The sequence below is a fragment of the Somniosus microcephalus genome, chromosome 11 (genome assembly GCF_052327205.1).
Source record: "Somniosus microcephalus isolate GS21.2 chromosome 11, FLI_Smic_1.0, whole genome shotgun sequence".
Lineage (NCBI taxonomy): Eukaryota > Metazoa > Chordata > Chondrichthyes > Squaliformes > Somniosidae > Somniosus > Somniosus microcephalus.
The window spans coordinates 104,168,857-104,192,416 of record NC_140997.1 but is presented as its reverse complement, the minus strand read 5'-3'; the positions used below and the strand labels follow the sequence as shown (position 1 = coordinate 104,192,416).

At 49.5% G+C, this 23,560-nt stretch overlaps 1 protein-coding gene across 6 annotated transcripts in view; it reads right to left on the bottom strand.

Moving 5' to 3' along the window:
• The window catches only part of get4 (guided entry of tail-anchored proteins factor 4), an 83,438-nt gene extending 60,317 nt beyond the window's left edge, over positions 1–23,121 (bottom strand). For 2 of the 6 annotated variants that reach the window (XM_086001170.1, XM_086001169.1), the window contains exon 1: positions 22,919–23,121. In XM_086001170.1, the coding sequence (XP_085857296.1) occupies positions 22,919–23,052 (134 nt within the window). In that variant the 5' untranslated portion in view covers positions 23,053–23,121. Of the gene's footprint in view, positions 1–22,746; positions 22,899–22,918 lie in introns of those variants that run through there. The other 4 variants (XM_086001174.1, XM_086001175.1, XM_086001176.1 and 1 more) reach the window with 4 other exon arrangements.
• Positions 23,122–23,560: the final 439 nt, after the last annotated feature.

Genomic DNA, 23,560 nt, shown 5'->3' with positions numbered 1-23,560 from the left:
ACCACCGCCTAATCCGCTCTGTCATCTCCATCAATGTAGCCCCAAAACAGCGGCGGCAACAGAAACAATGCCGCAGGAAAATTAACGCTGGAGCACTCAAAGACCCCGCTAAGAAAGCCCTATTCAGCCTGCGCCTCACAAACAACCTGACAACTCCCAGTGATGCACAGACACAGTGTCCACAGCACTTGGTCTGTACTCAAGGCTTCCATAATCAGCACTGTGAAGAGACGCTCGGTCACTCGACCAGGAAACACCAAGACTGGTTCGACGAGAACGACCAGGAGATCCAGGAGCTAATAAGCCGCAAGTGCAAGGCATTCCTGATCTGGAAACAGCAACAGAACTCGAGAGCAAGAAAGCAGCTCTACAGAAGCCTGAATGCAGAGGTCCAATAAAAAACTCGCGACCTAAAGAACAGATGGTGGGTGGAGAAAGTGCAGGAGATCCAGCAGCTAGCCGACAACTACGACGTGCGTGGATTCTTTAGCTCAGTCAAGACCATCTACGGCCCAAGCACCCAAAGTCCTACCCTACTGCGGGCCAAGAACGGAGAGGTACTCATCAAGGACAGAGAGGCAATCAGTGCCCGCTGGAAGGAGCACTTCGAAGATCTACTTAACTGCGACTCTGTCTTCGACGCGAGTGTCCTCAACTCCATCCCACAGCATGCTACCTGCCACCATCTCCGCACAACCCCAGCCCGGCATGAGGTTGAAAAGGCCATCCGACAACTGAAGGACAACAAGGCCTCAGGAGCAGACGGAATCCCCGCCGAGGCACTAAAGCATGGCGGAGAAGCACTACTGGCGCGAATTCATTTCTCTTATCTGGAAGGAGGAGAGCATGCCAAGGGATCTCAGAGATGCCGTAATTGTGACCATCTTCAAGAAAGGTGACAAATCTGATTGCGGTAATTAGAGGAGTTTCCCTGCTGTCTGCCACAGGGAAAGTCATCGCAAGAACCCTCCTCAATCACCTTCTCCCAGTGGCCGAAGAGCTCCTCCCAGAGTCGCAATGCAGATTCCGCCCACTAAGGGGCACAATGGACATGATCTTCACCGCACGTCAATTACAAGAGAAATGCAGGGAACAGCACCTGATCTCACAAAGGCCTTTGACACTGTCAACCGTGAGGGATTATGGAGTGTCCTCCTCAAATTCAGCTGCCCTCAAAAGCTTGTCACCATCCTCCACCTGCTTCACGACGACATGCAAGCCGTGATCCTCACCAACGATTCCACCACAGACCCCATTCACGTATGAACTGGGGGCAAGCAAGGCTGTGTCATCGCACCAACGCTCTTCTCGATCTTCCTTGCTGCAATGCTCCATCTCACCCTCAGTAAGCTCCCCACTGGAGTGGAGCTAATTTACAGAACAAACGGGAAACTGTTCAACCTCCGTTGCCTCCAGTCCAGATCCAAGGTCGTCCCATCCTCTGTCGTCGAATTACAGTATGCAGACGACGCTTGCGTGTGCGCTCACTCGGAGGTCGAACTCCAAACCATCATCAACACCTTCACTGAAGCGTACGAGAGCATGGGCCTTACACTAAACATCCGTAAGACAAAGGTCCTCTACCAACCTGCCCCCGCCACACAGTGCTGCCCCCCAATTATCAAAATCCGCAAGGCCTTGGTCAACGTGGACCACTTTCCATACCTCGGAAGCCTACTGTCAACAAGGGCAGACGTCGAAGACGAAGTCCAACACCGCCTTCGGTGTGCCAGTGCAACCTTCGGTCGCCTGAGAGAGTGCTTGAAGACCAGGACCTCAAGCCTGGCACTAAACTCATGGTCTACAGAGCAAGAGTGATACCCGCCCTGCTGTATGCCTCAGAGACATGGACCATGTACAGCAGGCACCTCAAAGCACTGGAGAGGTACCACCAACGCCACCTCCTGCAAATCCACTGGCAGGATAGGCGCACCAATGTTAGTGTCCTTGCTCAGGCCAACATCCCCAGCAATGAAGCTTTGACCACGCTCAATTAGCTCCGATGGACGGGTCACATTGTCCACATGCCCGATACGAGACTCCCAAAACAAGCACTCTACTCAGAGCTCCGGCACGGCAAGAGAGCACCAGGTGGGCAGAGGAAACGCTTCAAGGACACCCGCAAAACCTCCTTGAAAAAGTGTGACATCCCCACCGACACCTGGGAATCCCTGGCCCAAGACCGCACAAAGTGGAGGAGAAGCATCCGGGAAGGCGCTGAACACCTCGAGTCTGTTCGCCGGGAGCAAGTGGAAGCCAAGCGCAGGCTGCGTAAGGAGCGCACGTCAACCCAAGCACCCCACCCACCCACCCCTTCAACCACCATCTGCCCCACCTGTGACAGAGACTGTAGGTCCCGCATTGGACTAATCAGTCACCTGCGAACTCATTTTTAATGCGGAAGCAAGTCATCCTCGGTTCCGAGGGACTGCCTAAGAAGGAGACCATCAACTAGTGAGAACAGCCTTTCCCCATCTAGCCTATCCAAAGCCGTCATCTTCCACACCTCTATCAAATCACCCCTCAACCTCCTTTGCTCTAATGAAAACAAATCCAGTGGTTAGCACTGTTGCCTCACAGCGCCAGAGACCCGGGTTCGAATCCGGCCTCGGGTGACTGTCTGTGTGGAGTTTGCACATTCTCCCCGTGTTTGCGTGGGTTTCCTCCGGGTGCTCCGGTTTCCTCCCACAGTCCAAAGATGTGCGGGTTAGGTTGATTGGCTATGATAAATTGACCCTTAGTGTTAGGGGGATTAAATACGTGGGGTTACGGGGATAGGGTGGGATATGTGTTGGTGTAGGGGTTACGGGGATCGGGTGGGATATGTGTCGGTGCAGGCTCGATGGGCCGAAATGGCCTCTATCTGCACTGTGGGGTTTCTGTGATTCTGTGATTCTCCAACCTGTCCTTGTAGATAAGATCCCCCATCCCTGGAACCATTCTGGTAAATCTCCTCTGCGCCCTCTCAAGGGCCTTCACATCCTTCCTAAAGCGTGGTGACCAGAACTGGATGCAATACTCCAGTTGTGGCCTAGCCAGCGCTTTATAAAGGTTCAGCATAACTTCTCTACTTTTGTACTGAATACCTCTATTTCTGAAGCCCAAGATTCCATATGCTTTGCTAACCACTCTCTCAATATGTCCGGTCACCTTCAGGGACCTATGCATATTAACTCCCAGCTCCCTCTGTCCCTGCACACTCTTTAAAACTGTGCCATTAAGTGTATATTGCCTCTCCCTGTTACTTCTGCAAAAATGCATCACCTCACACTTCTCTGTATTAAATTCCATCTGTCACATGTCCGCCCATTCTGTTAGCCTTTCTATGTCCTGTTGCAGTCGATTGGTATCATCATCACTGTTTGCCACACCCCCAAGTTTGGTGTCATCGGCAAATTTAGAAATTCTACTCTGTATTCCAATATCCAGATCATTTATATATATCAAAAAAAGCAGTAGCCCCAGCACTGACCCTTGGGGAACATGACTGTCTACCATCCTCCAGTCTGAAAAACAGCCATTTACCACAACTCGCTGTTTTCTGTCCTTAAGCCAATTCCTTATCCAAGCTGCCACTGACCCACCTATTCCATGAGCCTCAATTTTGTTAACCAGCCTTCTACGTGGTACTTTGTCAAACACCTTCCTAAAATCCATGTAGACAACATCCATTGCATTCCATTCATCAGTCATCCCTGTTACTACATCAAAAAATTCAATTTGATTAGTCAAACATGATCTGCCTTTTACAAATCCGTGTTGGCTCTCCTTAATTAGCTTAAAGCTCTCCAAGTGCTCGTTAATTTTTTCCTTGATTATCGTTTCGAAAACTTTACCCACCACTGATGTTAAACCGACTAGCCTGTCATAGAGTCATACAGCACAGAAAGAGGCCCTTCGGCCCATCGCGTCCGCGCCGGCCATCAAGCCCGATCTAATCTAATCCCATTTTCCAGCATTTGGTCCGTAGCCTTGTATGCTATGGCATTTCAAGTGCTCATCCAAATGCTTCTTGAATGTTGTGAGGGTTCCTGCCTCTACCACCCTTCCAACCACCCTCTGGGTGAAAAAGTTTTTCCTCAAATTCCCTCTAAACCTCCTGCCCCTTACCTTGAATCTATGCCCCCTTGTTATTGACCCCTCCACTAAGGGGAAAAGTTCCTTTCTATCCACCCTATCCATGCCCCTCATAATTTTGTATACCTCAATCAGGTCCCCCCTCAGCCTTCTCTGCTCCAAGGAAAACAACCGCAGCCTGTCCAGTCTTTCTTCATAGCTGAAGCGCTCCAGCCCAGGTAACATCCTAGTAAATCTCCTCTGCACCCTCTCCAAAACAATCACATCCTTCCTATAGTGTGGCGACCAGAACTGCACACAGTACTCCAGCTGTAGCCTTACCAGCGATTTGTACAGCTCCATCATAACCTCCCTGCTCTTATATTCTATGCCTCGGCTAATGAAGGCAAGTATCCCATATGCCTTTTTAACCACCTTATCCACCTGTTGTGCTGCTTTCAGAGATCTATGTACATGCACACCAAAGTCCCTCTGATCCTCTGTCTTTCCTAGGGTCTTACCATTCATTGTGTATTCCCTTGCCTTGTTAGTCCCTCCAAAATGCAGCACCTCACATTTTTCAGGGTTAAATTCCATTTGCCACTGTTCCGCCCATCTGACCAACCCATCTATATCGTCCTGTAGCCTGAGGCTTCCCGCCTCGCTATTTACCACCCCACCAATTTTCGTGTCATCTGCGAACTTACTGATCATACCTTTTACATTCACATCCAAATCATTAATGTAGACCACAAACAGCAAGGGACCCAGCACCAATCCCTGCGGTACCCCACTGGGCACAGGCTTCCAGTCACAAAGACAACCTTCCACCATCACCCTCTGCCTTCTGCCACTAAGCCAGTGTGGTAAACCACTGTTATACCTGCCTGTGTGGGTGTTTGTATTCCACTGTGTACATGTCTGTACATGCCTCGGCTGGCTCCTCCCACGAGTCCAGGTATAAAGGTGACTGCTCCAGTCCCTCTGTATTCTGGACTGGTCGACCACTCGAGGCACACCTTCATTCTCTTGTTAATAAAAGCCTGTTAGTTACTCGCTTAACCTCAGTCTTTTGAGTAATTGATAGCGCATCAATTTTATTAACAAGATTTTTTATAATGGAGAAGATCCTCACACCAGCATGCCTGGACTTAGACCATCGGGAGGCGGACGCATCCACCAAGTTTGCTCACTGGCTTAGGTGCTTTGAAAGATTCCTGATCGCCTCCGCTGCAACGGTCAAATCGGATGAGGACAAACTGGATGTCCTGACCTCCAAAGTGAACCACCGAGCGTACTCGGTCATCCAGGACGCGACCTCGTACACGGCTGCTCTCAAGCTCCTCAAGGACCAGTACACGCGCCCAGTGAACGAGGTGTACGCCAGGCACCTCCTGGGGAGTCGTAAACAACAACCTGGGGAATCGACCGAGGAATACCTTCAGGCACTGTCTGTGCTTGGCCGGGCCTGTGGTTGTAAGGATGTAAAGGCCGCCGTGTACACAGAGGAACTTATCCGGGACGCTTTTGTAGCGGGCCACAGGTCCAATTACACCCGACAGCGACTGTTGGAGCAGAGTGACCTCGACCTCAACAAGGCCTCTGAACTCGCACTATCATTGGACGCAGCCTACCGGGGCATGGATGCCTACTCCTCTGCACCGTGGACGCCGCGGGGAACGACAGCCTGGGACACGGTAGGACCGTCTCATAGCGCCGTGCCACCCCAGCCACATCCCAGCAACGGCCCAACTACCGCAGCAGTGTCCCAACTACCGCAGCAGTGTCCCAAGGCCAGAAATGCTACTTCTGTGGCCAGGCCAAACACCCCAGAGTGCGCTGCCCGGCGAAAAATGCGATCTGCTCGGGCTGCGGGAAGAAGGGACACTACGCCAGCGTCTGCAGGGCCAAAGCCACCCCGAACCCCAGCAGCGCCGCGTGTGGGCCGTCATCTTGGGCCTCCCCAGCCATGTGCGAACCACCGGAACAGCAGCCATTTTGGACGCCTCCAGCCACATGGGGATCATGGACGCCGCCATCTTGGACGCCAGCCGGGACGCAGCAGGCCCCCAACACCGCCTCATCTGATACCCGCAGCGACACACCGACCCCTACGCTGGCCTCCGTTACGCTGGACCAAGCGAGACCACACCAACTGGCCCGGTCCACAATGGACATTAAGGTAAACGGTCACGAAACAACCTGCCTTTTTGACTCTGGGAGCACAGAGAGCTTCATCCACCCCGACACGGTGCGGCGTTGCTCTCTCCCAGTCCTGCCTGCGCACCAGCGGATTTCTATGGCCTCCGAGTCCCAGTCGGCGGACATTGGCAGCTACTGCGTGGTGACACTCTTAGTAGACGGGACTGTGTACGATAATTTTAAACTTCTGGTCCTGCCCCACCTCTGCGCTGCTGTTCTACTGGGGTTAGATTTTCAGTGCCACCTTAAAAGTGTTACGATGGCGTATGGTGGACCCCTCCCCCCACTCACAGTCCGCAGCCAGCAGCTTCCAAATTGCCCGCCGCGCACCAGGTGCAACCTCTCCACACTCAGAGTCACCCCCCCCCCCCCACTGTTTGCTAACCTCACCCCCAACTGTAAGCCCATCGCCACAAAGAGCAGGCGATACAGTGCCGGGGACAGGGTTTTCATTAAAACCGAAGTGGAGCGGCTCCTGAAGGAGGGGATTATTGAGGGCAGCACCAGCCCCTGGCGAGCCCAGGTTGTGGTCGTTAAGACCGGCGAGAAGCAGCGCCTGGTCATCGACTACAGCCAGACAATAAATCGCTACACCCTGCTGGACGCTTACCCACTCCCCCGCATAGCTGATATGGTCAACCAGATCGCGCAGTACCGCGTCTTCTCGAACATTGACCTGAGATCAGCGTACCACCAGCTCCCTATCCGCCCTGAGGACCGCCAGTATACTGCCTTTGAGGCAAACGGCCGCCTCTATCACTTCCTTAGGGTTCCCTTTGGCGTCACCAACGGGGTCTCCGTCTTCCAAAGGAAGATGGACCGGATGGTCGATCAAAATGCGTTGCAGGCCACTTTCCCATATCTGGACAATGTGACCATCTGCGGCCATGACTTGCAGGACCAAGACGCAAACCTCGAAAAATTCCTCTGTACCGCCAAACTCCTGAACCTGACGTATAACAAGGAGAAGTGCATATTCCGCACAACCCGCCTCGCCATCCTTGGCTGTGTTGTGGAACACGGAGTCATCGGTCCCGACCCCGACCGGATGCGTCCCCTTATGGAACTCCCACTGCCCCAAGGCCCTGACGAGGTGCCTAGGGTTTTTCTCCTATTACGCCCAGTGGGTCCCCTACTATGCGGACAAGGCCCGTCCGCTGATCAAGTCCACCTCTTTTCCCTTGACGGCAGAGGCCCGCTTAGCCTTCCACCGTATCAAGGAGGACATTGCCAAAGCCACCATGCACGCAGTGGACGAATCCATCCCCTTCCAGGTGGAAAGCGACGCGTCCGACTTTGCCCTGGCCGCTACCCTTAATCAGGCGAGGAGACCCGTGGCCTTCTTTTCACGAACCCTCCAGGGCCCGGAGACCAGACACTCCGCTGTTGAGAAGGAGGCCCAGGCTATTGTGGAGGCTGTGCGTCATTGGAGGCACTACCTGGCCTGAAAACGATTTACCCTGCTCACTGACCAGCGTTCAGTTGCTTTTATGTTTAACAACAAGCAGAGGGGCAAAATCAAAAACGACAAGATCTTGAGGTGGAGAATCGAACTTTCCACCTACAATTACGAGATCTTGTACCGGCCCGGGAAGCTCAATGAACCCCCGGATGCTCTATCGCGTGGCACCTGCGCCAGCGCGCAGATCGATAGACTGCGGGCCCTCCACAATGACCTCTGCCACCCAGGGGTCACCAGGTTCTTCCACTTCATCAAGGCCCGCAACCTGCCTTACTCCATTGAGGAGGTCAGGACCATGACCAGGAACTGCCAAGTCTGCGCTGAGTGCAAACCGCACTTTTATAGACCAGACAGGGCTCACCTGATAAAAGCCACTCGCCCCTTCGAGCGCCTGAGCGTTGATTTTAAAGGGCCTCTCCCCTCCTCCGACCGCAATGTGTACTTCCTCAACATTATTGATGAGTACTCCCGTTTCCCGTTCGCCATCCCCTGCCCGGACATGACCAGTGCCACGGTCATTAAATGTCTGAACGACCTCTTCACCCTGTTCGGTTTCCCCAGCTATATCCATAGCGACCGGGGCTCATCGTTTATGAGCGACGAACTCCGCCAGTACCTGCTCGCTAGGGGTATTGCCACAAGCAGGACCACCAGTTACAACCCCCGGGGGAACGGACAGGTGGAAAGAGAGAATGCGACAGTTTGGAAGGCCGCCCTGCTAGCCTTAAAGTCTAGGGGCCTTCCGACCTCCCGCTGGTAGGATGTGCTCCCCGATGCGCTCCACTCTATTCGGTCACTGCTCTGCACTGCCACTAACGGCACCCCTCATGAGAAAATGTTTGTCTTCCCAAGGAAGTCCACATCGGGGACATCGCTACCGCCATGGCTGACGTCCCCAGGTCCTACTGAGAAGACACGTGAGGACCCATAAAACGGACCCCCTGGTCGAGAGGGTCGACCTCCTCCACGCCAACCCCCAGTATGCTTACATTGCATACCCGGACGGGCGGGAGGACACAGTCTCCATACGAGACCTCGCACCCTCGGGGGCCCCAGTAACCCACTACCACCCCCCCCCCCACGATCCAATATCCAACCCCAGCAGATGGCACGCCTGGGCCCCGCGACCCGCTCGACACCCACGAGGACTACACACCAGTGCCCCAGCCTACGCGGGACTCGACGCCGGAAGCTTCACTACCCCTGCCGTCGCCACGTCGATCACAGCGGCAGACAAGACCTCCGGAGAGACTCCAATACACAAACTTTTAATACACTTCACCCCGCCGGACTCATTTTTAAACAAGGGGTGAATGTGGTAAACCACTGTTTGTATTCCACTGTGTACATGTCCGTACATGCCTCGGCTGACTCCTCCCACGAGTCCAGGTATAAAGGTGACTGCTCCACAGTCCCTCTGTATTCTGGACTGGTCGACCACTCGAGGCACACCTTCATTCTCTTGTTAATAAAAGCCTGTTAGTTACTCGCTTAACCTCAGTCTTTTGAGTAATTGATAGCGCATCAGCCAGTTACTAGGATTGTCCTTACACCCTTTCTTGAACAATGCCACATTTGCCACTTTCCAATCCACATCTAGGGAAAATTGGAAAATTTTGGCAAGCCCTTCTGCTATCTCCTCCCCCAATTCCCTTAGCAACCTGGGATGCAGACCATCTGGACCAGGTGACTTATCCACTCTAAGCATACCCAGTCTTTCTAGTACATCCTATCTATCAATTTTCACCCCTTCCATTGCTTCTACCTTTTCCACTTCTACCGATATTTTGTCAGCATTCACCTCCTTAGTAAACACCGATACAAAGTACTCATTGAGTATTCTAGCGATGCCCTGCGCCCCTGCATATTATCACCTTCTTTGTCCCTAATAGGCCCCACCCAGCCTCTTACTACTCGCTTACTGTTTACATGCCGGTAGAAGATTTTTGGGTTCCTGTTTATGTTAACCGCCATTCTACTCTCATATTCTCTCTGCCAATCTTATTTTCATCTTCACTTGCCCTCTCAACTTATTTTATTTGATCTGGTTTTCCCTTGAAGAATTCACCTGACATTCATCATACACTCTCCTTTTTTGTTTCATCATCTTCTCTATCTCACTCATCATCCAAGGAGCCCTTGCTTTGGTTCCCTTACCCTTCCCTCTTGTTGGAATGAACTTGGAACATCTCCTCCTTAAAGATCACCCATTGTTCCGTTAAAGTTTTTCCTGTCAGTCTTTGGTTCCATTTTACCCTGGCTAGATACTTTTGCATCCCATTGAAGTTAGCCCTATTCCAATTTAGAAGTTCCACTCTAGATTGTTCCTCGCTCCTCTCCATGGCTAATCTAAATCTTATGATACGATGATCACTCGTACCCAAGTGTTCTCCCACAGACACTTGGTCGACCTGGCCCACCTCATTCCCCGGCACCAGATCCAGCAATACCTCCTTCCTAGTTGGGCCACGAACATACTGGTCAAGGAGATTCTCCTGAACACATTTCAGAAATTCCTCCCCCTCCTTTCCCTTTACCCTAGTATTATCCCAATTGATATTTGGGTAATTAAAGTCCCCCACTCTATAACTCTTGCGTATCTCTGCGATTTCCCTGCAGATTTGCTCCTCTAACTCCCTCTCACTATTTGGAGGCCTATAGAATACCCCCAACACCATGATCATACCCTTTTTGCTCAACTCTAACCAAATAGATTCTGTCCTTGTCCCCTCAAGAACATCCTCCCTTTCCAACACTACAATGTCTTCCTTAATCAGCACTGCCATCCCACCTCCCTTTTTTCCTTCCCTATCTTTTCTAAACACCTTGTATCCTTGAATATTAAGTGCCCAGTCCTCACCGTTTTTAAGCCACGTTTCTTTTATTGCCACATCATATTGCCACACGGCTAATTGTGCTTGTAACTCACCAACCTTATTCACCACACTTTGTGCGTTTATGTACATGCATTCTAAACCCATTTTTGAATTTTTAGTAGTCTTTCTTCGTCTGCTCCTATCTAATATGGTACTACTTCCATCTCCAGCACTACCTTCCCCTCCAGTACCATCCAACACACTCACTCTTCCATGTAACCCATTCCTACATGCTGGTGCCCATCCCCCTGCCAAGCTAGTTTATACCCTCCCCAACAGCACTAGCAAACCTCCCCGCTTTATATAAATATCTGTAAATCATCTAATTATTAATAAATCTCAGTAGTTTTAGCCTGTATGAAGCTAGTATAGTATGAGATATTTTATGGATTGACAGATGGGACTGGAAATCCTGCTAAAAGTTCAATAAACATTATTATCGCTAAGTAGGGCAGTGTTTCTTTCTGGGCTGCGCTAACTCTGCATGTCAGAGAAGGAAAATCACACGGTTCAGATCACAAGGGTTGCAGTCCATTTAGGGAAACTGTCGTCAGACTGCTGCATGGGAAGACAGTGTTGGAAAGAGCCACAATCATAACAGTATGTATTAAATACTTTGTTGGGGCAACTTCAGGAGTGACACAAATTCATCCCAGAACACTGAAGCTGTAACCATCGATTGGTTATATATGAGGGAGCTACTTCCAAAAGCTTAAACTACACATTTCTACCACCACCCCCACCAAATAATATGAAATATTCTCTTTAGGCACACGTACTTATGTGCCATTTACTGACAGGTGACGGTGGTACACTGCTCCTTGACCTTTGCTGTTATTAAATAAATCTCAATCACAAGAATGGTGTACGGCGATTCCAGCGTCCGTTATTTTTTCCTTCCCTCCAGGGAAGCACCTAACCTCCATTGGGCATGCCCAACAGTCCCTAAGCTCGTTGGGTTTAAAGGGCATAAATTGATTTTGTTGAATATACAGTGAAGCGATTATTAAAGATCTGCCAATCTGAATTAGGAAACACCAGAGAAAGCTGTGCCAACTGAGGCCTCAGAGATGGACCTCAAATTTCACAGCCACACAGTGGTACCTGTAAATAAATGACACTAAACTATGTTGTGTTGGTGCATTTGCTGCTGTGTTGACAAACAGCAGATTCTTTTCACACTGCAGTTATAGCTGGGCCCACTCAGGTGACTTTTTAAATGAGGATTTGAATGCTCAGCTCTGCATACTACACAATACTGAACAGGCTGGGGCGTTTTTTCTCTAGAAAAGAGAAGGCTGAGGGGTGACCTGATAGAGGACTTAGAAGTTGAGAAGGAGGTCCCGCAGACACTGGTACGATGTTGGACAAAATTAAGGTCATGTGGACAAGCGTGGATTAATGAAGTTAAGCCAGCACGAATTTGTTAAAGGCAAATCGTGTTTAACTAACTTGATTGAGTTTTTTGATGAGGTAACAGAGAGGGTTGACGTGGTGTACATGGATTTCCAAACAGCATTCGACAAAGTGCCACATAATAGGCTTGCCAGTAAAGTTGAAACCTATGGAATAAATGGGACAGTGGCAGCATGAATATGAAATTGGCTAAGTGACAGGAAACAGAGAGTAGTGGTGAACGGTTATTTTTTGAACTGGAGGAAGGTATACAGTGGTGTTCCCCAGGGGTCGGTTCTAGGACCACTGCTTTTCTCGATATATATTAATTACTTGGATGTGGGTGTACAGGGCACAATTTCCAAATTTGCCGATGACACAAAACTTGGAAGTATAGTGAACAATGAGGATAGTGATAGACTTCAAGAGGACATAGACAGGCTGGCGGAATGGGCGGACACGTGGTAGATGAAATTTAACGCAGAAAAGTGCAAAGTGATACATTTTGGTAGAAAGAATGAAGAGAGGACATATAAACTAAAGGGTACAATCCTAAAAGAGGTGCACAAACAGAGAGAACTGGGGGTATATGTGCACAAATCGTTGAAGGTGGCACGGCAGGTTGAGAAAGCAGTTAGAAAAGCCTACGGGATCCTGGGCTTCATGAATAGAGGTATAGGCCTAGAAATTCAGTTGCTCGCGCCACCAGTTTGCGCCCAAAGAGGCCACTCAGAGGCTTTAGCGCCACTGGCCACAACCACCGCGATATTTAGCGGGGCGCTAATGGCGGCGTTAGCCTGTAGCGCTGCGCCGCCACCGATGACGTCATCGGTGTGCGCAGCGCCCCGCTACCGCCCCGAGCGCCATATTAGGTCGCAGCCGCCTCTTCCGCGCCGGCCGCAAATAGCGACCGGTACACAGGGGCCTACCTGTGGCGGTAGTGGGGCGAGTTAAGGTGGAGGTGCGGCCGGCCGGTTTTTCGGCGGCCACCTGCCCGCACCTCCGTCCCCGGCCTCCTACACTACACCACACCCCCCCCCCCCCCCCGCGGCATTGCCGGCTGTTTCCCGAGAGCCCGGCACTTCTCCTTGGTGCCGGGCTCATTTGCCGGCACTCGCGAGCAGGGATTGCGCTGTTGCAGGCACCTCCCCCTTAACAGTGGGAGGAAGGCCTGCAGTACCGCAGCCTGCCGTGCCGCAGCAGGTGGCGCTGCGGCACTTTGCGCGCCGAAATTCAGTTTCAGCGCCCCAAGCGGGGCGCCTAAAGCCTTGTTTAGCGGCCGGCTTCCATTTGGGGCGCTGAAACTGAATATCCCGATGGCGCAAGTGGCTCCGCGCGCAGCGGTAATTCCGGCGCCCAGGCGAGCTTGGCGCCCCTAACTGAATTTTTAGCCCATAGAGTACAAAAGTGTGGAAATTATGATGAACCTTTATAAAACACTGGTTCGGCCTCAACTCTGGGCACCGCACTTTAGGATGTGAAGGCCTTAGAGAGGGTGCAAAAAAGATTTACAAGAATGGTTCCAGTAGATAGAGAGCAACTGTTCCCATTGGCAGAAGGGTCGAGAACCAGAAGACACAGATTTAAGGTGATTGGCAGAAGAACCAAAGGCGACATGAGTGGTTAGGATCTGGAATGCACTGCTCGTGAGGGTGGCGGAGGCAGACTCAATCACAGCTTTCAAAAGGGAGTTGGATAAGTACCCAAAGGAAAAAAATTTGCAGGGCTACGGGGAAAGGGCGGGGGAGTGGGACTAGCTGAAGTGCTCTAGCAGAGAGCCGGCACGGGCTCGACAGGCCAAATGGCCTTCTTCAGTGCTGTAACCATTCTAGGATTCTATGTAGTCGCTACCTGCGAGGACAAGGAGAAAGACTGCGGGGAGGACAGCCACAATGCAGACCAAGGCACCGTGGCTCAGAAGGTTGTCCAAGGGGGGGTAAGGGGGGTGGGGGTCAGGGTCTTGGGAGGGGAAGAGCAGAATAGAAGTGTGGTAGTGATAGGGGATTCTATAATTAGGGGGATAAATAGCATCCTCTGCTGTCGTGAACGTGAATCCCGAAGGGTGTGTTTCCTACCAGGATAAGGCATATCGAGGCAGCTGGAGAAGAATTTGGAAAGGGAGCGGGTAAATCCAGTTGTCGTGGTCCATGTCGGAACAAACAACATAGGCAGGAACAGGGAGGCCCTGCTAAGGGAGCATCAGGATTTAGGAGCTAAATTAAAAAGCAGGACCTCGAGGATAATTACTGCCCAAGCCACGTGTAAATTGGCATAGGAACAGTCAGATCAAGAGAATTAACATGTGGTTGAAGGGCTGGTGTGGGAAAGAGGGGTTCCTTTTCATGGGACACTGGCACTAGTTCTGGGACAGGAAGGATCTGTACCAATGGGACCATCTCCACCCGAACCGGGATGGGACCCGTGTCCTAGCGGAAAGGGTAAATAGGGAGGTGGCAAAGGCTTTAAACCAGTAAGACAAGGGGAGGGATCTACAAGAAATGAGTTAAACACTCTGTACAGCAATGCACACAGAATCCGGAATGAAACAGGGGAACTGGAGGCAATAATACGTTGTGAGGAACCAGACATAGTAGTGATTACTGAGATATGGCGACAGAAAAATCAGGACTGGAAATTAAACATTGCAGGGTATAACATATTTAAAAAAGATAGAGAGGGAAAAAGGAGAGGTGGAGTAGCTGTACTTATTAGGGATAACATAATGGCAGTAGAAAAAAGTGATGCAGCTATCAGCAAAACAAAAATAGAATCCAAGTGGATAGAGATAAAAGATAATAAAGGATCAATCACACTAATAGGGGTAGTCTACACTACCTAATAGTGGGAGGTGGAGGAAGAAATATGCAAACAAATTAGGGAAATGAGTTAAAAAACATAGAATAATCATGGGGGATTTCAACTACCCCGATATTAATTGGCCAGAAGAGGTAGGTAAACTGGATAAGGGAATGGAGTTCCTACAATGTATACAGGACTCCTTTCTGACCCAATATGTAAGAAGCCCAACAAGGGAGGATTCGCTACTGGATCTAGTAATGGGGAATGAACCAGAGCAGATAAAAGTAAAAGTAGGAGAACATCTAGACAATAGTGACCATAATATGCACTTTAAGATGATAATTGAGAAGGACACAAGTATGACAAAGACCAGGATGATAGATTGGCAAAAAGCCGATTTTGCGAGGCGAAGAACAGAACTTAGGAAAATAAAATGGACAACAACATTGGCAAACAATGACGTGGAACAGCAGTGGGAAATATTTAAAACGGTGTTCAACAGAGTCTGGGAAAAATATATTCCGCTAAAAAACAAGAACAAGTTAAACACGAATGAAACACCATGGATGAAAAAGACATAAGGGATAAATTGAGAGGTGTACATTAAGTACATGGACAGCGGGGAGAGCATGACAAAAGAGAATACGAAGAGATTAGGAGAGCACAACAACAACTTGTATGTATATAGTGCTTTTAACGTAGTAAAACGTCCCAAGGTGCTGCACAGGAGTATCTTAAGACAAAAAATTTGACACCGCGCCACACAAGGATAAATTAGGGCAGATAGAAACATAGAAGATAGGAGCAGGCCATTCGGCCCCTCGAACCTGCTCCGCGATTCAATGAGATCATGGCTGATCATCCAAATTCAGTACCCTGTCCCTGCCTTCTCCCCATATCCCTTTAGCCTTAAGAAATATATCCAACTCCTTCTTGAATATATTTAATGAACTGGCCTCCGCCGCCCTCTGTGGCAGAGAATTCCACAGGCTCACCACTCTCTGGGTGAAGAAATTCCTCCTCATTTCAGTCCTAAATGGCTTACCCCTTATCCTTAGACTATGACCCCTGGTCCTGGACTCCCCGGCCATCAGAAACATCCTTCCTGCATGGGGGGGGTTTAAACTAACTTGGCAGGGGGATGGGATACAGAGGGGAGCTGAAATAGGGGGTGATGTGCTGCCAATTATAGAGAAAAAAACAAGTCAGCTTGGTAGACAGGGCAAATATATAAGGGCAAGGCTGGATGGCATCTATTTTAATGCAAGGAGTCTTGCAAATAAGGTGGATGAACTGAAGGTGTTGATAAACACATGGGAGTATGATATTGTTGCTATCACGGAGACATGGTTGAGGGAGGGGCAAGACTGGCAGCTCAATATTCCGGGGTACAGAATCTTCAGGCGAGACAGAGGGGAAGGTATAAGAGGAGGGGGTGTCGCAATATTAATTAAGGAGTCAATTACTGCAGTAAGGAGGGATGATATATTAGCAGGTTCCTCTAATGAGGCCATATGGGTGGAGCTTAAAAACAAAAAGGGGGCAAGCACTTTGCTGGGAGTGTACTATAGGCCTCCAAACAGTCAGGGGGAGATAGAGGAACAGATATGTAGGCAAATCTCAGAAATGTGCAAATAATAGGGTAATAATAATGGGGGATTTCAACTTCCCCAATATTAACTGGGATAGTCAGAGTGTGAAAGGCTCAGAAGGTGTAGAATTCTTAAAGTGCATCCAGGAGAGCTTTTTGAGCCAGCATGTAGAAAGTCCTACAAGAGAGGGGGCGGTACTGGACCTAATTCCAGGGAATGTGGCCGGCCAAGTGGAAGAAGTGCTAGTAGGTGAGCACTTTGGTGACAGTGACCATAATATGGTGAGATTTAAGGTGGTCATGGAAAAGGACAGGGATGGGCCGGAAATAAAGGTTCTAAATTGGGGGAAGGCCGATTTTAATAGGATAAGGCAGGATCTGGCCAAAATGGACTGGGATCAGCTACTTGTAGGAAAATCCGCATCGGAGCAATGGGAGGCTTTCAGAAGGGAGATTGAGATCATACAATGGCAACATGTTCCCGTAAAGGTCAAGGGTGGTTCCAAAAACCACAGGGAACCTTGGATGTCAGGGGATATACGAGAATGGATTAGGAAAAAAAGGAGGGCTTTTGGCAGATACAAAAAGCTAAAGACGGAGGAAGCCCTAGGGGAGTACAAAAAGTGCAGGGGGATACTTAAAAAAGAAATTAGGAGATCAAGGAGGGGCCATGAAATAACACTGGCGAGCAAAATAAAGGAAAATCCTAAGATGTTTTATAAGTATATTAAGGGTAAGAGGATAACTAGGGAAAAAATAGGGCCCATTAGGGACAAAAGTGGCAATCTATGTGTGGAGCCAGAAGATGTAGGAGAGGTTCTAAATGAATTTTTTGCATCTGTTTTCACTATGGAGAAGGACGATGTAGACATAGAAATAGGGCGGGGGGACTGTGATATGCTCGAACATATTAACATCGAGAGGGAGGAGGTATTGGCGGTTTTAGCAGGCCTAAAAATGGATAAATCCCCAGGCCTGGACGAAATGTATCCCAGGCTGCTGTGTGAGGCAAAGGAAGAGATTGCGGGGGCTCTAACACATATATTCAGAACCTCTCTGGCCACAGGGGATGTGCCAGAGGACTGGAGAACCGCTAATGTAGTACCATTATTCAAGAAGGGGAGTAGGGAAAAACCGGGGAACTACAGGCCAGTGAGCCTAACATCAGTGGTAGGTAAATTATTGGAAAAAATTCTGAGGGACAAAATTAGTCTCCACTTGGCGAGGCAAGGATTAATCAGGGATAGTCAACATGGCTTTGTCAAAGGGAGATCATGTCTGACTAATTTGATTGAATTTTTTGAGGGGGTGACTAGGTGTGTGGATGAGGGTAACGCAGTGGATGTGGTATACATGGATTTCAGTAAGGCCTTCGATAAAGTCCCGCACAGGAGACTGGTCAAGAAGGTAAGAGCCCATGGAATCCAGGGTGCCTTGGCACATTGGATACAAAACTGGCTTAGTGGCAGAAGGCAGAGGGTGATGGTCGAAGGTTGTTTTTGTGACTGGAAGCCTGTGGCCAGTGGGGTACCACAGGGATCGGTGCTGGGTCCCTTGCTGTTTGTGGTCTACATTAATGACTTGGATATGAATGTAAAAGGTATGATCAGTAAGTTCGCGGATGATACAAAAATTGGTAGGGTGGTAAATAGCGAGGAGGGTAGTCTCAGTCTGCAGGACGATATAGATGGGTTGGTCAGATGGGCGGAACAGTGGCAAATGGAATTTAACCCGGAAAAGTGCAAGGTGATTCACTTTGGGGGGGACTAACAAGGCAAGGGAATACACAATGAATGGTAAGACCCTAGGCAAGACGGAGGGTCAGAGGGATCTGGGTGTGCAAGTACACAGATCCCTGAAGGCGGCGGAACAGGTGGATAAGGTGGTAAAAAAGGCATATGGGATACTTGCCTTCATTAGCCGAGGCATAGAATATAAGAGCAAGGAGGTTATGATGGAGCTGTATAAAACACTGGTTAGGCCACAGCTGGAATACTGTGTGCAGTTCTGGTCGCCACACTACAGGAAGGATGTGATCGCTTTGGAGAGGGTGCAGAGGAGATTCACCAGGATGTTACCAGGGCTGGAGCGCTTCAGCTATGAAGAGAGACTGGGCAGATTGGGTTTGTTTTCCTTGGAGCAGAGGAGGCTGAGGGGGGACATGATTGAGGTGTACAAAATTATGAGGGGCATAGATAGGATGGATACTAAGGAGCTTTTTCCCTTAGTAGAAGGGTCAATAACAAGGGGGCATAGATTCAAGGTAAAGGGCGGGAGGTTTAGAGGGGATTTGAGAAAGAACTTTTTCACCCAGAGGGTGGTTGGAGTCTGGAACTCACTGCCTGAAAGGGTTGTGGAGGCAGGAACCCTCACAACATTTAAGAAGCATTTGGATGAGCACTTGAAATGCCATAGCATACAAGGCTACGGACCAAATGCTGGAATATGGGATTAGATTAGACAGGGCTTGATGGCCGGCGCGGACACGATGGGCCGAAGGGCCTCTATCCGTGCTGTATAACTCTATGACTATGACTAGTCTGTCCAGGCCTGACAGAATTTTATAGGTTTCAATGAGATCCCCTCTCAATCTTCTGAACTCGTGATTATAAGCCCAATCGACACTATCTCTCCTCATATGTCATTCCTGCCATCCCAGGTATCAGCCTGCTGAATCTTCGCTGCACTCCCTCCATGGCAAGAACGTCCTTCCTCAGATAAGGCGACCAAAACTGCACACAATACTCAAGGTGCAGTCTCACCAAGGCCCTGTACAACTGCAGCAAGACATCCTTGTTCCTGTACTCGAACCCTCTTGCTACGAAGGCCAGCATACCATTTGCCTTCTTAACCGCCTGCTGCAACTGCATGCTTACCTTCAGCGACTGATGCACAAGAACACCCAGGTCTCTTTGCACGTCCCCTTCTCCCAATCTATTGCCATTCAAATAATAGTCTGCCTTCCTGTTTTTGCCACCAGAGTGGATAACCTCACATTTATCCACATTATAGTGCATTTGCCATGTTTCTGCCCAATCACCCAACCTGTCCAAATCGTACGGAGTTTCACGACATCCTCCTCACAGCATACCCTCCCACCCAGCTTTGTGTCGTCTGCAAATTTGGAGATATTACATTCAATTCCCTCGTCCAGATCATTAATATATATTGTGAACAGCTGGGGTCCTAGGACCGATCCTTGCGGTACCCCACTAGTCACTGCCTGCCACTCGGAAAACGACTCATTTATTCCAACTCTTTGCTTTCTATCCACCAACCAGTTCTCTATCCAAATCAATACCTTGCCCCCAATCCCATGTGCCTTAATTTTGCACGTTAATCTCTTATGCGGGACCTTATCAAAAGCCTTCTGAAAGTCCAAATATACCACATCCACTGGTTCTCCCTCATCTATTTTACCAGTTACATCCTCAAAAAATTCCAGTAGGTCAGTAAAGCACGATTTACCTTTTGTAAATCCATGTTGACTTTGTCCGATCCCGTCACTGCTTTCCAAGTGCTCTGCTGTTACATCTTTTATAATGGACTCTAGCATTTTCCCCACTACCGATGTCAGGCTTACTATAATTCCCTGCTTTTTCTCTACCACCTTTTTTGAATAGTGGGGTAACATTAGCTACCCTCCAATCCATGGGTACTGTTCCAGAGTCTATCGAGTTCTGAAAGATGACCAGCAATGCATCTACTATTTCTAGGGCCACTTCCTTAAGTACCCTAGGATGTAGATTACCAGGCCCTGGGGATTTATCAGCCTTCAGTCCCATCAATTTTCCTAACACCATTTCCCTACAAATACTGATTTCTTTCAGTTCCTCCCTTTCATCAGACCCTATGTCCCCTGGCATCTCTGGGAGGTTATTTGTGTCCTCCTTTGTGAAGACAGAACCAAAATATGTATTTAGTTGGTCTGCCATTTCTTTGTTCCCCATTATAAATTCCCCTGATTCTGACTGCAAGGGACCTACGCTTGACTTCACCAATCTTTTTCGCTTCACATATCTATAAAAGCTTTGAGTCAGTTTTTATGTTCTCTGTAAGCTTACTCTCATATTCTATTTTCCCTTTCTTAATTAATCCCTTTGTCCTCCTTTGTTGAATCCTAAACTGCTCCCAGTCCTCAGGATTGTTGCTTTTTCTGGCCAATTTATATGTCCTCTCCTTGGATCTTATGCTATCCCTAATTTTCCTGGTTAGCCACGGTTGAGTCACCTTTTTTGTTTTATTTTTATGCCAAACTGGGATGAACAAATTCTGTAGTTCATCCATTCGGTCTTTGAATGTTTGCCATTGCCTATCCACCGTCAACCCTTTGAGTAACATTCCCCAATCAATCCTACCCAACTCGCTCCTCAGACCATCGTAGTTTCCTTTATTTAAATTTAGGACCGTAGTCTCGGAGTCAACTACTTCATTCTCCATCTTAATGAAGAATTCGATCATATTTTGTTCGCTCCGACCCAAGGGGCCTCGTACAACAAGATTGCTTATTAATCCTTTCTCATTACATAATACCCAGTCTAAGATGGCCTGATCTCTGGTTGGTTCCTCGACATATTGGTCCAGGAAACCATCCTGTAAACACTCCAGGAATTCCTCCTCCACAGTATTGTTACTAATTTGGTTAGCCCAATCTATATGTAGATTAAAGTCACCCATGATGACTGCTGTGCCCTTATTGCACGCTTCTTTAATTTCCCTTTTAATGCCATCCCCAACCTCTGCCTCACTGTTTGGAGGTCTATATACCACTCCCACTAACGTTTTCTGCCCCTTAGTATTTCTCAATTCTACCCATACAGATTCCACATCATCAGAGCTCATATTCTTCATTACAATTGGGTTAATCCCTTCTTTAACCAGTAATGCTACCCCACCTCCCTTTCCTGAATGTCGAATACCCCTGGATGTTGAGGTCCCAGCCTTGGCCATCCTTGAGCCACGTTTCCGTAACCCCAACCAAATCATATTCGTTTACCTCTATTTGCGCAGCCAATTCATCCACCTTATTACAAATGCTCCTCGCATTAAGACACAAAGCCTTCAGGCTTGTTTTTTTAACGCTCTTAGACCTATTAGAATGATTATTTACTGTGGCCATGTTTGATTTAAACCGTTGATTTCTCTGACTGCCACTTTTGTTTTTCTCCTTCCTATCTTTTGCTTTTACCCTCGTTTCCCTTTCCTCTGTCTCCCTGCTCAGGTTCCCAACCCCCTGCCATTTTAGTTTAAACCCTCCCCCAGAGCACTAGCAAACATTCCCCTTAGGACATTGGTTCCTGCCCTGCCCAGGTGCAAACCGTCCGGTTTAAACTGGTCCCACCTCTCCCAGAACCAGTTCCAATGTCCCAGGAACTTGAATCCCTCCCCGTTGCACCATGCCTCTAGCCACGTATTCATCTGAAATATTCTTCTATTTCTACTCTGACTAGCACGTGGCACTGGTAGCAATCCTGAGATTACTATCTTTGAGGTCCTATTTTTTAATTTACCTCCTAACTCCCTATATTCCACTTTTAGGACCTCATCACACTTTTTACCTATATCGTTGGTGCTGATATGCACCACGACAACTGGCTGTTCACCCTCCCCTTCCAATATGTTCTGCAGCCGCTCCGAGACATCCTTGACCCTTGCACCAGGGAGGCAACACACCATCCTGGAGTCTCGTTTGCGGCCGCAGAAACGCCTATCTATTCCCCTTACAATAGAATCCCCTATTACTATAGCTCTCCCCCTCTTTTTCCTCCCATCCTGTGCAGCAGAGCCACCCCTTGTGCCAGGAAGTTGGCTGCTGCTGCTTTCCTCTGATAAGCCATCCCCCCCCCAACAGCACTCAAAGTTGACCAAAAGCTTGGTCAAACAGGTAGGTTTTAAGGAGTGTCTTAAAGGAGGAAAGAGAGGTAGCGAGGCGGAGAGGTTTAGGCAGGGAATTCCAGAGCTTAGGGCCTCGGCAACAAAAGGCACAGTCACCAGTGGTTGAGCAATTATAATCATGGATGCACAAGAGGACAGAATTAGAGGAGCACAAATACGGGGGGGGCGGGGGATGAGAGTTGTGGGGCTGGAGGAGGTTACAGAGATAGGGAGGGGCGAGGCCATGAGACCACAGAATAACAGGCACATTCGGCCCACTGTGCCTGAGCTATCCCCCAGCCGGGCCAAGAGGCGGCCATTTGGCCCGCTACGCCTGTGCTAGACCCCAGCTTGACCAGGAGGGCCTTCGGCCCGCTGCGCTTGTGCTAGCCCCCGGCCTGGCCAGGAAGCCATTTGGCCCACTGCGTCTGTGTTAGCCCCCGGCTCTCGGGCTCCCCCTGCTGGTCAGAGCCGCCGCTTGCATCACTCACCTCAGGCCTGAGTGGCAGGCCGACCGGCCAATCAGAGGGCGCGCCTCACAATGGGCGGCCGCGGCGTCAGGGGCTCCGGACCAATGGGGGGGCCGCGCTCCCGCAGAAGGATCTGGAAAAAGCCGACGCTCCCGGTCCGCCGGTTCTGCCCGCCCGCCCGGCGACTCCTTACCGGAAGAAAAGCGTCCGGTACATCTGATGCGCCTCATAGTAATCGCCCTTCTCCACGCTGGCCCGCAGCTTGCTCTCCACCCGCTGCACTCCGCCCCGGTTGCGGCAGCACTTGGCCAGCTCGCCGTCCGCCATGGCCGCTCCCAGCCGCAGGTCAAAGGGCAGCGGCGGCCCGCCTGACGTCAGCGCTACGGCGGCCCGCCCGCCCCACAGCGCGCTTCACACCTTCAAAATACACAGGCACAATACAGCAGCTGCTGGAAACCTGAAATAAAAACAGAGAATGCTGGAGAGAGAAACAGAGTGAACGTTTCAGATCTGTGACCTTTCATTAGCACTGGAAAATGTCAGCGATGCTTAAAAACCTTTTACCTCTCCAATTTTTTCCAGTTCTGATGAAGGGCCATCGACCTGAAATGTTACAATAGCAAAATACTGTGGATGCTGGAAATCTGAAATAACAACAGAAAATGCTGGAAATACTCAGCAGGCCAGGCAGCATCCGTGGAGAGAGAAACAGAGAAACTCTGCCTGGCCTGCTGAGTATCTCCAGCATTTTCTGTTATTTTAGACCTGAAACGCTAACTCTGTTTCTCCCTCCACTGAGTGTTTCCAACATTTTCTGTTTTTATTTCACACATTC